The 15,820-nt window shown below is 38.2% G+C and overlaps 1 protein-coding gene across 1 annotated transcript; it reads right to left on the bottom strand.

The window, feature by feature from the left end:
- Positions 1 to 760: 760 nt before the first annotated feature.
- Positions 761 to 14,075, bottom strand: LOC107869483 (UV-B-induced protein At3g17800, chloroplastic). The gene is made up of 3 exons (XM_016716025.2): positions 13,745 to 14,075; positions 1,816 to 2,099; positions 761 to 1,707 (listed from the first exon to the last, which is right to left on the bottom strand). The coding sequence occupies exons 1-3, from the start codon at positions 13,865 to 13,867 to the stop codon at positions 897 to 899; spliced, it is 1,218 nt and encodes a 405-aa protein (XP_016571511.1). The 5' UTR covers positions 13,868 to 14,075; the 3' UTR covers positions 761 to 896.
- Between the last annotated feature and the right edge of the window lie 1,745 nt (positions 14,076 to 15,820).

The raw sequence follows: 15,820 nt of genomic DNA on the forward strand, positions 1-15,820 counted from the left end.
GTATATCAGCAAAATAAGTCAGATATCTTGATCATGTTTGGGGCTAAAGTTATGACACAAACTGTATGTGCAATTTAGAAGCTTCCACCAGAATTGTAATGATGATTGATGGCTCTATGAGCTCACCAGTATCACAAGGGCTCGACTGTTCAACAGGATATAAGAAGCAGCAACAACAAAAACATATCTAGTGTAATCCCACAAGTGGGGTTTTCGGAGGGTGGTGTTGATGCAGCCTTACCCCTGCCTTGTGGAGATAGAGAAGTTGTTTCTAATAGAAACTCGACTCAAGTAACTCATATCGGAAATCAAGTATTAAAGCAAATACAGTAGTGAAAACAGAATATAAGAAGCTGAAGACAGGAATACCATTACCGGATGATAATAAAATAAACAAATATTGAAAACCAAAGAGGAAACAATAAAGTTTTTCCTATTTTTAATTTGGCTGTTCGACGACCAGGGAGGAGCCCTTAAGGAAACCATTCCCTGTCTGTCCCTCGGCCTGCACGAGCACCCTGCTCTTGCTCCAGGGGCAGCTCGAACAGTCCATTGAGAATCAATGAGTATGTGACTGGTCCTAGGTTTCCTCGACCAATGGATGTTCACCTGGAGACCTGAAGTGGTTGCGTACAACTGGGTGTGAATGACACTCAAGAGTGCTCTGCATATTCATGGACTGCAGGAACTGACACACTAAAAAACCAGCATTTTCTGGAGTTGGAAGCCTAGAAATTTGGATTTGTATCATACAGCAGTATACATGTAAAAAGAGGTGAATATGAGCCTGATGATTATCAGATACAAAATGCATGCGTAGTGGGTTCGAATGAGTAAACAATTTACAGAGCTAGAAGATCAATAAATATTTCCTGTTGAAGTACAAAAGAATATCTCTAGCTATTAATTATATGATATTGTGACTCAACATAGCTTTCTGCCTCCCACAAAAATGATCCAAAAGCAACTGCCTCTAGCACCAGCATGGTCAAACTAGAGTATGTAACAGACAGAACTTCATCATTAGATACATCTAGGGAACCATCACCAGAAACTTTAATATCAGGCCTTCCAAACAATGCTTGTGTCTGCTTTTCAATCACACTAATTGCTTCCATTGATCTTAAGGTCGCATATCTCTGTAGTGTTTCCGCATCCAAATACATCACATACGATCTCAGCCTCTCTGATTTTCTCTCAATATCAGAATCCATATATCCTTCTCTGTCACCATCTTCAGGGTACATTTCTATCAATGAATTTGGATCCCATAGTTGTCTTGGTGCTGCTGGCTCATCAGGATTCGTTGAGATCTGGAAACTCTCAGGAGGCTTACTCATAGTTCTCTCAAGTTGATAACGCTCATCAACCCTTTTGAGGAAATATCCATACATAATAGAAGCAGCATAGAGCTTACCAAGTTTGACTTTGCTCATTTGAACAATGCTATCGAGAGGCCCCACAGCACGCTCACCAAGAACTAAAGATATGTGGCTGATGATCATTTCAAATGCATCAGGCGAGTGTACAGATTCTAGCTTCTGCTCTTGATTTGGCCAAAAACCCACACTTCCTGTAGGATCTGATGTTTCAGATATTTTTGGGATCATAGAAATGTCATTGTCTACAAATTTATGTACGATTAAGCAGTACAGAATCTCATCTAATACTTTCCGCCTTTCTTTCTCTCTGACTTCGGCTATTCTCCTGAAATTCAAAATAATATTGGCTGTTATGTTTACCGTTGGGCAGGAAATAATTACTGAAATATGTCACCCTAAGCAAACATAAAGAAGCAAAGGTAAAATAAATTACTTATGGAGGACATCTTTGGATGAAGATTGATTTTCCTTTAATTGGGTATCCCTTTCATTCTGAAGGTTCTCCAGCTGCTGTTCAATAGCTGCAGGAAGCAGATGCGGATGGGTTTTCAACATCTGTGATAAAAATTGACCAACAGCTGACTCCAACTGAACAGGAGCAACTGGGACCAAATCACCTCCAGAACTTCCTGATGTCGTTGCTCTTGTTGTCCAGCTTCTGGTTTGGGCCTTCCCTGGCCCAATTCCTAGCCTCGGAACAGAAAAAGATGGAGAGCTCTGCAGAAGAAATTAAAATTACTAAAGGCAATAAATGTAAGATTGCTACAGGTCTCTAAAGAAATTTCTCTTGTGAGCTACTGGAAGCTAGAAAGCACTGCATCTTCGCGACCCTTCATCAAGAACATTGACATACAACTGTATAATCAGCTAAATGGAAACCTTCTTTTTTACTGCTTGAGGAAATATGTATTACATGATGCCGCAGAGAATACAATGACGCACAACTATTTGACCACACAAGCCCCCTCACGGCTCCAACCCACCCTAACCCTTCTCTTCTCTCAAGCCCCCGACCAAAAAGTTAAGGGGTAAACAAGGAAACAACCCTTAAATCAGATTAAATGTTCCCAAATTCTATCAGTCAAGCATACAAAACGGCACAAATGAAGTTCAAATTTTTGAACTCAAAGTAAAACTTTACTTTTAGTCACAGATATATTTACAGGAGAAAAATCCAAATTTCATATCTTTTCAGCTGATCAAATAAAATTTCAACACAAACAAGATGTTTCATGCACTGATTAAGCTAAACAAAACAATCCCTAGAAGAGATCTGAACACATTTCAAGTGTACCAAACTGCCCGATGTTCAAGAACAAGTTATTGATACATAGATGTTTTTTCTCGATCACATGCATAATGCAACCACCTCTATATCAGTCACTGCCACTTCTAAAAGACTATTTCTATTATTTTACCAATTTAATGTCAGTTACATGAAACAAATTCAACTTTTAATCACTGACTAGTAGATAAATTTATAATCTTGCACGATAGGTGAAATAGATCTACCTACTTGACGTAACCCCTTGTATAAATGTACAGAATGAAGATGAAGTTGTTTGATTTCATTGATATGTATGTGTATATATACAAGAGAACACAAATTAAGTAAGGAAAGAAACTAAGTAAGGAAAGAACCAACTAATAAAGAGTTGTGATCTTCTCCTAAATGGAAAATAAATCACTATGAGATACTAAATCAATCATGAGATATCTTAACATGTGGTACGTGCTCTATTATGCCCCCACCACAAGTTAGGTGTGACGAGACAACACCTGACTTGGGTAGCATCTGCTGGTAGCCAAAGATTAAGCGGCGATCATTAATATCACCCGCCCAATCAGCATAGGAATAAAGATCAGTGGACCGATGTGGAGAAATATGAATACCATTCTGGGATGTTTCTCTTTCTCTGAGGTACCGAAGGATGCATTTAACAGCCTTCCAATGAACCACGCAGGGAGAGTTGTTGAACTAAGTAAGCTTGTTTACCGAATATCTGATATCTGGTTTGGTAAAAGAAAGGTACTGAAGTTTACCAAGTACACTCCTATACTCTTTGCCATCAGTTTTAAGGGCTCCGTCATCTGCTAGTAGTGCCTCAGATGTACTCATTGGGGACTGAATGCCTTTGCAGTCTTGCATTTGAGTGTCATGCAATACCTCTTGAATATACTTAGATTGACTAAGAAACAGACCGTTGGCATCCATGTGAACCTCAATGCCCAAGAAATAGTGCAGTAAGCCAAGATTTAAGAGAAAATCTTTTGGAAAGAGAAGTAATGACTTCTTGAAGGAGTGTTTCATTGTTGCCCGTGAATATGATGTCGTCCACATATATTAGTATATAAATAGTTACACCCAAGTTATGCAGAACAAACAAAGAATTATCAAATTCAGACATACGAAATCCCATTCTGATCAGAGAATCAGTGAGTGTATCATACCAGGCTTTAGGAGCTTGTCGCAGTCCGCAGATAGCCTTTTTGAGATGACAGACATAGTTAGGATGTAGAGAATGAAGATGAAGTTGTTTGATTTCATTGATATGTATGTGAATATATACAAGAGAACACAAACTAAGGAAGGAAAGAATCAACTGATAAAGAATTGTGATCTTCTCCTAAAAGGAAACCAAATCACTATGAGATACTAAATCAATCATGAGATATCTTGTTATGTCCCTAAAAATCGTAATTGAATCGCAAGAGAGAAATCGAAAACTCAATCGAACAGAATTGGGATTTTATTGATAATATTTCAGTACAGTTGTTACAATAGTGTCCACTACTACAAGATTACTGCGAACCAAACTCCATTGATAAGCTTCCATCTCTGTAACCTATGATAGTGCGTTAATGGGGAGAACGAATTAATCGAGGAAGAAGGAAAAAAGAAAGAGAACAAAAAATAACTACCAGTCCAAAATCTCCTTTCACTCAGCTGCACTTGTGTTGATATATAACTACTTGGCCTAATCCAGCTGTCACCTATCATCTAGCCGTTCATCACTTTAATGAAGAATCCATCCCGTTCGTTTATTTCATCTCATCCAATGGTTGTCACGCGAACACATGGCCTAAGTTGTGCCACGTAATCCTTAACATATAATCCTAAGCTACTTTCCCAATTCACACTTTAGGATCTAACAATACCCCTCCGACCAAACGACCTTGTCCTCAAGGTCGAGATTGAGCTGCAAATGCCGAAATTGATGGCGAAAGTAATTCCAGTCCTCCCAGGTTGCTTCCTCAGGGCTAAAATTAGTCCAATAGACCAAAACCTTCACTGTAGCGGTGTTGTTCTCCTTCACCATGCGACGCTGAAGAATGGCCAATGGCTGCACAATAACTAAACCATCGTCATCACAGATCGGGGCCTGACTGTGTGGTACAACAGAAGGACCAATGCGATATTTCAGCTGCGAAACATGGAAAACAGGGTGGGTGGTGGAACCAGCAGACAATTCCAAACGGTAGCTACTGCACCTATTCTCTGCAAGATCTTGTAGGGTCCATAGTAGCGAGCACTCAATTTCAAATTTCGTCAGATAGCTAATGAAGTCTGACGGTAAGGCTGGAGTTAGAGATAACCTAAGTCACCCTCCTAGAGCACACGTTCTGATCTATTTCGATCGGCATAAAACTTCATACGCGACTGAGCCTGGACAAGATTGTCCTTCAGAGAGTGCAAGAGTTGTTTTCGGTGAGTCAAGTACAACCCTTCCTGGGATTGGGTAGGCTATGGAAGGGGGCCAAGCGGAATGTGGGGTGGGGGAAACCCATACAAGGCCTGAAAAGGAGTGGTATTGAGAGCAGTATGGTGGTTAGTGTTGTACCACTACTCAACCAGAGGTAGCCAGGTGGTCCACTGTTTAGGATTGTTAAAGGTCCTAGCCCTTAAATAGTATTCAAGACAACGATTTAAACGCTCCGTTTGACCATCGGTTTGGGGGTGGTAGGAGGTTGATAGTTTGAGTTGAGTGCCCACAGATTTGAAGAAAGTTTGACAAAATTGGCTAGTAAAAACGGGGTCACGATCAGACACAATACTCTGAGGGAGACCATGTAGCTTGTAAACCTCTCTCAGGAACAAATCAGCCACATCTTGAGCAGTGTAGGGATGTTTAAGGGTAAGAAAATGTGCATACTTGGTTCGTCGATCAACTACAATCAAGACAGCATTTTTATGACCTGAAACTGGAAGACCATCTATAAAGTCCATGGCTATGTCATGCCAAGGAAGCTCAGGGATGGGTAAGGGTTGAAGAAGACCAGGGGAGAGGACATTTTCTGTTTGGGTCTTCTGACAGGTGTCGCATTCCGAGACCCACTGAATAATATCAACCTTCATATTAGGCGAATAGAACAACCCCTTGACTCAGCGATACGTCACTTGTTGAACAGAATGTACTCCCAGGGGAGAGAGATGAAAGGCCTGGAAAATTTTGAGCCTCAAATTAGTGCCCTTTCTTACATAAATTCTGTGGTCATACCGGATAACTCCTTGAGACAATGAATAGTGAGGCTTGGATCTAGGTAGAGTAATAAGTTCTGTCAACAATTGAGCTGCAACAGGATCAAAGTCGTAGCTCAAACTCACTTCCTGCATCCATGTAGGTTCAACAGAAGAAATAGCATGGCATTCCGCAACTTCCTCTCCTTTTCTAGATAGGGCATTTGCAACTCTGTTCTCAGTACCCTTTTTATACTGTACCTCATAGTGTAATCCAAGGAGCTTGGTCAATACTTTTTGCTGTAGTATAGTATGCAGCCTTTGCTCTAGCAAATATTTCAAGCTCTGGTGGTCGGTTTTTATGATGAAGTGAGCCCTTTGGAGGTAATGTCTCTATCTATCAATAGCGGATAAAACAACCAAGAATTCCTTCTTATATGTAGATAGTCCTAGGTGTTTAGGCGCTAGGGCCTTGTTAAAAAAATCTATAGGCCTGTTGTCTTGCATAAAAACAGCTCCTATACCAGTAGAACATGCATCAGTCTCTACCACAAAGACCTTGGAAAAGTTGGCTAAAGCTAGAACTGGAGCAGATATCATAGCTTGCTTTAGAAGTAGAAAAGCAGTGTCAGCTGATGTATCCCAATGGAAGGCATTCTTTTTCAGCAAATTGGTGAGTGGTCTACTGATTGTTCCATAAGATCTAATAAACCTCCTGTAGTAACCTGTTAGACCTAAGAAACCCCTCAATGCTTTGATTGTCTTGGGAATGGGCCAACTTGCCATAGCTTCCACCTTAGCAGGGTCAGTAGCCACCCCTTCCTGTGTGATTATGTGACCCAAATACTCAACCTTAGCTTGGGCAAAAGAACACTTGGATAGCTTAACAAACAATTGCTCTTTCCTCAGGATTGCAAGTACCTTTCTGAGGTGAACGACATGATCTTGAAGTGATGCACTATAGATCAGTATATCGTCAAAGAACACAAGCACAAATTTCCTTAAGTAGGGGTTGAACACCTGATTCATAAGGGACTGAAAAGTGGCAGGAGCATTAGTCAAGCCAAAGGGCATGACCTTGAATTCGTAGTGCCTTTGATGTGTTCTAAATGCAGTTTTAGGAATGTCCTCAATCCACATCCTAATTTGATGATAACCAACCCTTAAGTCAATTTTAGAGTAAATGTAATACCCATTCAGTTCATCCATCAAATCGTCCATCAAAGGAATGGGTAACTTATCTTTGATGGTCATGTTGTTCAATTCTCTATAGTCTATGCAAAATCTCCAACTCCCATTTTTTGTATCTATAAGGTCTGATGCTGACAAGAATTGCATTTGATTTCAGGGGAATGTGGTGATCATGGCTTCTACCAGGTGGCAGTGTTGTGGGCTCAGCAAACACATCAGGAAATTCTTGCAACACATGGTTGATCACAGTAGGTATTGCATTCTCTTCTGCAACATCTGAAGCTGATAAGGTAAAAAGGTGGGCCCAAACAATTTATCCTTTCTTCAGTAACTGTTTGACCCCTCTAACATACATACTCTTCAACTCTCCTTGATGGTAGATCCCTCTCAATTCTACCCTCTTACCCAAATGAGTAACCTGTATTTTGTAGTCACAGAACTGGATTGTGCACCTTTATCCAATCACCTCCTAATACCATATTATTAACTCCCAACCTCAAGAGTCTTATGGAGTCTTCAAACTCCACTCCATGAATTTTCCACTTAAACTTGGCGCAAGTGTGTCAGCTCAAGATGTGATTTTCATCAGCTACCGTGACTCTCATAGGAACAGCTCAAGTAATAGGACAACCGATTTTTTTTGCAGTTTCCTGATCCAAAAAACTATGTGTACTACCTGAGTCAACCAAAATGGTTAGACTGTTCTTCTTAGCTTCCCCTCGTAATCTGATGGTGTTAGGCATCTCTACACCTGACAAGGCATTCAAACTTATGGCTTCATCCATAATTTCCCCTTTTTGCAGTTGATTTTCCTCTAATGTCACATCGTCATTCCCTTCTTCTTCAGGTAAGTCCGTAGCAACAGTCATGGCATTAAGTTGCTTAGGCTTGCATTGATGGCCAGCAAAATATTTCTCTCCACATCTATAGCATAAGCCCTGTGCTTTTCGAAGCTCAAATAGTTTGTTGCTCTGAGTAGTCCCATTAGCTGCTGTCCCTTTATTAGTCTGAACTAAGTTGGAATTGGAAATTTAGGGAAAATTGGTTGTCCATGATCCCCTTCCCCAACCAGTCCCATTCTTCTTGATCAAGGACTCCATCACCTTCTCTTGATGCCTAGATTTCTCCACTGCTTGACTCAAGGTATATGGGTTAAGCATCTTGACAGTGTGCCTGATTTCTTCCTTAAGCCCTTCCACAAAGAACTCCAAAAAAAACTCCTCAGGGATAGTAAGGTTTCGAATCAAAACCCAAGCTTTCAAATCCTCAAAGCATTCCAAATACTCGTTGACAGTACCAGTTTGTGAAATTTTCTTGAATTCCCCAATTAAATTGAACTTACTGTTCTCAGCATCTTGGAACCTTTTGCACAATTCCTCGGAGAACTCTTGCCAAGTGACTCCACCTCCAATCAACTGATACGAGAAGTACCACGACTCTGCCCTCCCTGTCAAATGTAGGACTGCTTCATCTAATTTTTGCATTGGATTCGTGATATGATTATAATCATAATACCTCACATCTACGTAACCATTAACAGGGATCAGCTCCAAGGGTGCCATCAAAATAGGGAAACTCAATCTTGGAACTGTAATGATGATGCTGGGGTCTCTCCATCGTCATATTTGGGCACACATAATCACCCCATTGTCTGCAATTAGGACCATCTACCGCTGATGGGTGCACTACTGGTGTACCACCCAACACTCCAAGTTGTGTTGGAAGCATCTTCTCCAGCAACACATCAAATTTCTTAGCCAGATCATCCAGTTTCGCGTCTGTAACCTCTGATTTTTTGGTTGATTCTGCTATGAATTCATGTAATTGAGACTCCAATTTTCTGACATTTACCTCCATGGCTTTGGCCCTAGCTTCTGTAACCGTCATTGTTGTGTCTGTGCTGTACCCTCAGGTGCCAAGAGTGGCTTTGATACCAATTGTTATGTCCCTAAAAATCGTAATTGAATCGCAAGAGAGAAATCGAAAACACAATCGAGCAGAATTGGGATTTTATTGATAATATTTCAGTACAGTTGTTACAATAGTGTCCACTACTACAAGATTACTGCGAACCAAACTCCATTGATAAGCTTCCAGCTCTGTAACCTGTGATAGTGCATTAATGGGGAGACGGAATTAATCGGGGAAGATGGAAAAAAGAAAGAGAACAAAAAATAACTACCAGTCCAAAATCTCCTTTCACTCAGCTGCACTTGTGTTGATAAATAACCGCTTGGCCTAATCCAGCTGTCACCTATCATCTAGCCATTCATCACTTTAATAAAGAATCCATCCCATCCGTTTATTTCATCTCATCCAATGGTTGTCACGCAAACACGTGGCGTAAGCTGTGCCACGTAATCCTTAACATATAATCCTAAGCTACTTTCCAAATGCACACTTATACTTTCCCAATTTACACTTTAGGATCTAACATATCTTAACATGTGGTACATGCTCTATTACCTTGTACCTTTTTTTTTTTTTTTTTTTTTGGCAATCGTAACAGTGTATTCATCACCATTTAGGGAATGCGGGCCACCCTATTTACAAATTCTAAACAGAGACCAAAAATCTGTTCATCTTCCAAGAATTAATTGCAGATCTTCACATGGAACCTATGAAATCTACTTAGGATTCATCATCCTCTACAAAGCTTTATTTATACCAGAATTATAACGACAAAATACATTTTCACTTCAATCTGTTTATGGTACAACTATTCCCTCCAAAATACCTTGCATTTCCTTCCATCCACACAGTCCACCATATACATTTTAAACCCTTGTACCTCAAATTTGCTGGTTAGTTTTTGATATTCTAATATTTATATAGGTCCAAGTTCGAATAGTGATCTCAGGGTTTAGCTTCAGCAGCCTCAAAGATTAAAAAGCTGAAGCTAGTCGAGAATGAGACACCCTGATGTGGCGCATAGAGCCCAATTGACAGCTGTAATTACAAGGGATAGTAAGATTAGAAAGATGACTGAACATGCATATCACCCTTGGGCACCAAAGCAATAATGTTGCTCAATTTTCTGTATGGAAGATATAAGGAACCTATTGGCTGAATTACATAGGTTTGTACTGAGGGGGTCAATGGTAAGAAGATCAAAGTGTGTCACCACTCACCATGCATGTTTATAAGGTGATCCCTTAAAGAAAACATATATTGATCTGTATGCATTACCAAGAATCAAGATACTATTATCGAATGCAGAATGATAGATAACAGACAAGCTAAAATTCGGAAGGAATTTCCAGAACTGTGAAACAGATAGCGACTTCGTTTATTCTGAAATGGGAGTCGTAGAACTACGTTTGTATTTTCTTGTTCTTGGAGTTTTGGTGATGTTTGTTGTGTCGGGTAGATCGATTGTAGTATTATTTTGTGGTAGTCTTGTTTCTATTACTATATATTGTTTTGTTACTACCTATTGTTTCTTGTACTTATATTACGTCTTTTTCCAGACTGTTTTTGTCTTGAGCCGGGGGGGGGGGGGGGGTCTATCGGAAACAGCCTTTCTACCTCACCTCTAGATTTGTTTTTGTTGTTGTTTTTGAGAGAATGCCATATGGTGATCCCAAAAGCCTAATTATTTATATGGAAAGCAGTGAAGACGACTCTCTTTCACTGTCAGGTCATGCTATAACCTAAGGGGATAAAGTGGTAGAGAAAGATATGGCCCTGGGAAGTTTGTACAAAAAATAAATATCTCAAAAGGTGAACTGATTCACATGGACACCAATAAGAAAATCCAGCCTCAGTCAATGGAAACTACAGAGAAGGGGCTCTATATCCAGCAATATGCTATCAGTGTTCCAGGGAAAAAGAAGTTTCAGAACATCTGTTTCTTCCTTTTTATAGAGCACGTTCAAAAGGTGAACTGATTCATATGGATACCAATACACAAGTCCAGCCTCACTCAACAGAAACTACAGAGAAGGGGCTCTACATCCCGCAGTAGATGCTATCAGTGTTCCAGATAAAAAGAAGATTCAGAACATCTGTTTCTTCATTTTTATAGAGCATGTTCAAAAACCTATACAGAGTACGATAGACAATTCCAAACAATGTGAAGGATGAGGAGGTCAGAGAATGGCAAAGCAGCTCAAGGTTTTACAGAACACTATATCTCTGTGCACCATATGGACAATGTGGAAGAAGAGGAACTCCAGATTTTTTGAAGGAAAAACAACAGCACTTCATTAAAATCTAAATGTCTACATTGTCTATCATTTCATAAATATGAAATATGCATATCATTAAAACAGTCTTTTGACTTCACTGACCGTTGTATCATAGATAGAGATGCTTAAGTCCTTCATCTTGTTTATATTTGCACTGGGTAGTGCCGCCTTTGTGAGAAAAAAACCATTACTTATAACCGGAAAGAGGACTGAACCTGCAGATTCCAGTTAGGGATCACGAATCCTATTTCCATGTTAAACTATGGTTCCTTACAAAATGATATATGCAATACTCAATTGCTCTGGAACACTTTCAAGGTTCAAAGTGCTTAAGAATACTTCCCGGCTTATTTCCTCAACAACTGTAAGTATCGTCTTGCTAGACTATTTTAATTCAACATTTTCTTGCAAAGCCGTAGAGTAAGCAAATATTCTTTCTCAAATCTATGAAACAATGAATTTTGTACTCGAGCCAAACACATACCATATTAAGCTTGGGGCGTTCTGAGTACCTTTCAATCTGCATTACGCTCGTCATGAAGATTTTATATAAAGCAGGTGTTAATCAAGGAAGTAGTGCACACTGTATTTCTACATCCCCTTTGCCATAATTCTGGCAATCCAAATGTCTATTAAGCACATTCTCGCTTACACAATAACGCAGCCTCTGGAATTTCTTTCTTCTTTGTGTATTTCTCTAATGAATACTGAATCAAATTCTGCTGTGAGTTTATAAATTCAGAGTAATTAGCATATGTCAATGCACAATCAATTGTTTGACTTTAACCATTTGGGATCACTCTTCCATCAAAGTTCTATTCTCAACTAAATAGGAACAATAAACAAATAACCGTCAATTTTTACCTTTTATCACTTCATAAACTCAAACAAGTATTTCCCCAGTCATATTAAGATAACACTTTGTCTAGTCTTTGTTATTACTAGGACCTTTTTTTTATGGGTAATCATTACTACGACTATTTCTCCATCCTACAATTAACCAAGCATATCTCTTCTTCCTTTTTAATACTCCAGCCACCCCAACTTATGTGGCACTTTTACATCTCGAGAGCCAATCTGACTATTCTTTGAAACTAAATTAAATTAGATCAACTCAATATTTTAAAATTAAAATTTAGATATTGAAAAACTATAGGACAATTACTTCAAGTTGATACGACAAGTAGTGCAAGTTACAAATACTTCTTAGGTGAACATGACGAAAAACTTAGATGTTAAAATATTAACCGAAATTCACATAGTTTGAATCTCGAGAAGAATCTCGAGAAGCAAGAAGTCCCACATAAATTGGGATCCTGGGTAGTTCCGGAAATGCTAAACATGCATTAGAAGGCCAAAATAGCAACATCATGAAACTACAAACAGTAAAAATACCAGAATACAACAACAACAACAACAGCAGCAACAACAACAACAACAACAACAACAAGATATGTAGTGTAGTCCCACAAAGCAGGGTCTGGGAAGGTAGAATCAGGGGCGGATCTATTAAGAGAGTTGAGGGTGCCACGCCACCCGCAAACTTCGACGGAAGCTCTCTCTATATACATATATATACACGGAAATAGTCAAATAATTAACATGCCACCCCCAAGATTGAAGTGCTGTTTGGTCGGAGTGGCAGAGTGTTGCATTTACTCCCCCTAGGTCGTGGGTTTGACCTCTGCTGGCAGCCTTACTTTTTCCCTTAATTTTAGGCTGAAGTGAGGCCACAAATAACTACTAGTTGGCAACCCCTTTTTTATATATGTATTAATAGTAATTATATTGAATTTTTCTTTTATTTTCCAAATATTAGCAGTTAATATTTGTATTAAAAAGTGCATAATTTTATTTTCTCTCCTCAAATTAAAAAAAAAACTATTCCTCTCAAATCCCAATTCCCAAATCATCATTGTTCTCTGCTTTTTTGGTCTTTGCTACTGCTACTGCCGGAGTTTTTGGCATTGCCGGCAAAGGTCACGGCCTCAGCCTCACCGGCCACCTCTCTCCGCATCCATTGTTAAGTTTACTTGGAACCCGCAGAGTCCGGATCCTGGATCCGCCTCTGGGTAGAATGTACATAACCTTACCCTACCTTCCCCCTCGGCTTAAGAAAAAGATATTCGGCAGTCCCAAAAAGGAGTAACACAAGTCGAAGAAATAACAGATAATAACAAAACAATCCCTAGCTACCGAACAGAAACTACAACAAACAACAGATAATAACAAAAATAACTGATAGGAACAGAAGAGAAACTAGAACAAAATAAATACTACTATAATCTCCCGGTACATTAAACAACAGGTAGTAACAGAAATCGAAGGAGTAGAAACTAGATGAGAAACTACATGAGCAATACTACGCCTACTAATACGAAAGAGACAGCAAAGCAGCGCAGCGCAGTAATGCTACCTACTAACCTTGTATATATAGACTATCCTAATCATTTTCCCCCACGCCCCCTATCTAAGTAACAATAACACATTAGGCATAAGAAGAAGAAGAAGAAGAAGCTTACTTTGTAGAAACAAGGAGAGTGAATGGATTTAGAGTCGGAAAATGTATACGACGAATGTTTCAGACCGCCGGCAACTGACGGAACAACAACCGAAACGTCAGCCAAAATTACCGACATTTCCATCTACTATTCCGGTAGTTTTCCGGTGACCGGTGGGTGAGAGTCAGGAGGAGGGAGGATTCTTCTGGTGTCTGCTAATTCAAAGGTAGAGCCGCAATTTTGGTGGAACAAAGTATTGGTTGGTTACGTGGCATTCTAATTAAAATATCTAATCTTCTCTTCAACTTACTTGATAAAATTAGGCGAGAGATGAAAAAAAAGTTTTTAAATTAAAAATGATAGGTCAGAGTTTTATTTAAATTGTTATTAAATTAATTAAAGTGTAAAATATAATTTTTAAAAACTTTTTAATTTTTTAAAAAGTTCTCTAAATTCAAATTCCAAATTTTACAGTCTCCCTCCTTTTTATTATTTTTCGATCTTTTTTTTTTCTTTTTTATTTTTTCTCTCTCTATCGATTTTTCTCATTCCATCTTCTCTTCTTCTTTTTCTTTCTCTTTTTATTATATTCTTCCTTTTTAATTTTCATGGACTATTTAAAAAAACTAAAAAATTCAAAAAGAATTTTTTTGATTTCTTTAAAAAATGAATGAAGAAATAATTTAGTAAATTCAGCAACTATGAGAGTTGCTTCAACAACTACGGTAATTGCTGCAACAACTACGGTAATTGCTGCAACAACTACTATTAGTTGCTGTGTTACAATAATTATCGAAGTTGCTGTAGTAATTATCGAAGTTACTGCAACAACTATCGAAGTTCTTGCAGCAAATTCGACTGTTGCTGCAGCAACTTTAATACTTACTTAATTTTTGAAAAAAAATCTGATTGGAGGAGGAGCCCACAAAAAAATGATATTTATAGTAAAAATGGAGGTGATGGTACTGGTGGTTATCCTGAATAAGAAGATGACATTTGTTGTGGTGTTGATAGCGACGGTGGTAGAGGAGAAAGAAGAAAAATATGCGATAGTTATGTAGAGGGAGAAAATAATAGTGAATCTGGAAGATGTGGCAATGATAGTGATAGTGATAGAGGAAGAGGAGGTGGCGGCGGCGAGCGGCAATAAAAAAGGTGTGGAGGAGAAGTAGTGGTGATGGTGTAGGGATCTTTATATAAATATGGAGTAAGAATCTTTGTGTAAATAATAAAATTTGAGGGTTTTAAAATTAGTGTCATTAACAATAATTTTAAAATTGTCACCTCTACTCAATATTTAAGACTTGTGTCACTCTTTTTTAGTTTTGAAACTTTTTTGTCACCTTTAATTAATTTGCTCAACTTACTTTCCATTTTTTACTACCTCCCTCTCTCCTTTGCAATATAATTTACTCACTCCCACCCATTTTGTATGTCATTATTCTTTTTATACGTCTAAAAAAATATGACTTTTCCTTATTTAATACTCTTTAAATTAAAATATAAACACCATTTAGTAGGAATATTATAGTAAACTCATGTTATTAATTATTTTTCTTAATCAATAAGTCATCTCAATTTAATGTAATTTGAGACGGAGGGAGTAACTACTAGCTTAGTATAGTATTTTGCACGTATATCTCATATTTTAAGAAACTAACGTAATTATAAATTTATGTATGTATTTAGATATAAATTGAATCTACATGTAACTTACTAAAATATGATTTTATTTATATATATATATATATATATATATATATAAATCTGAGAAAGTAACAAGGGGCCAGGTTAAAAATCTCATGTCCTACTTGCAAGAAACATTCAAGACTCAATAGGAAGTGAATTTAAAACGGGAGGAGATGCACCTTTGATTCTTCTGACTACTTAATTCGACGGTCACATGCTTTTTATGTTCAGTTTTTTCGATCAGAAATTTCTCAACCAAAAGAAAAACATGAAAAATTATCAGAAGTGAGAATTCATTGTCAAATTGTTGAATATGTACAACTTATAGAAATCTTAAAAATTATTAACTAAAAGAAATAAAGAAAGATGATGATTGTGAATGCAAAAATACACTTGAATCAAAGAAAA

This window comes from Capsicum annuum, chromosome 1 (assembly GCF_002878395.1).
Source record: "Capsicum annuum cultivar UCD-10X-F1 chromosome 1, UCD10Xv1.1, whole genome shotgun sequence".
Taxonomy (NCBI): Eukaryota; Viridiplantae; Streptophyta; class Magnoliopsida; order Solanales; family Solanaceae; genus Capsicum; species Capsicum annuum.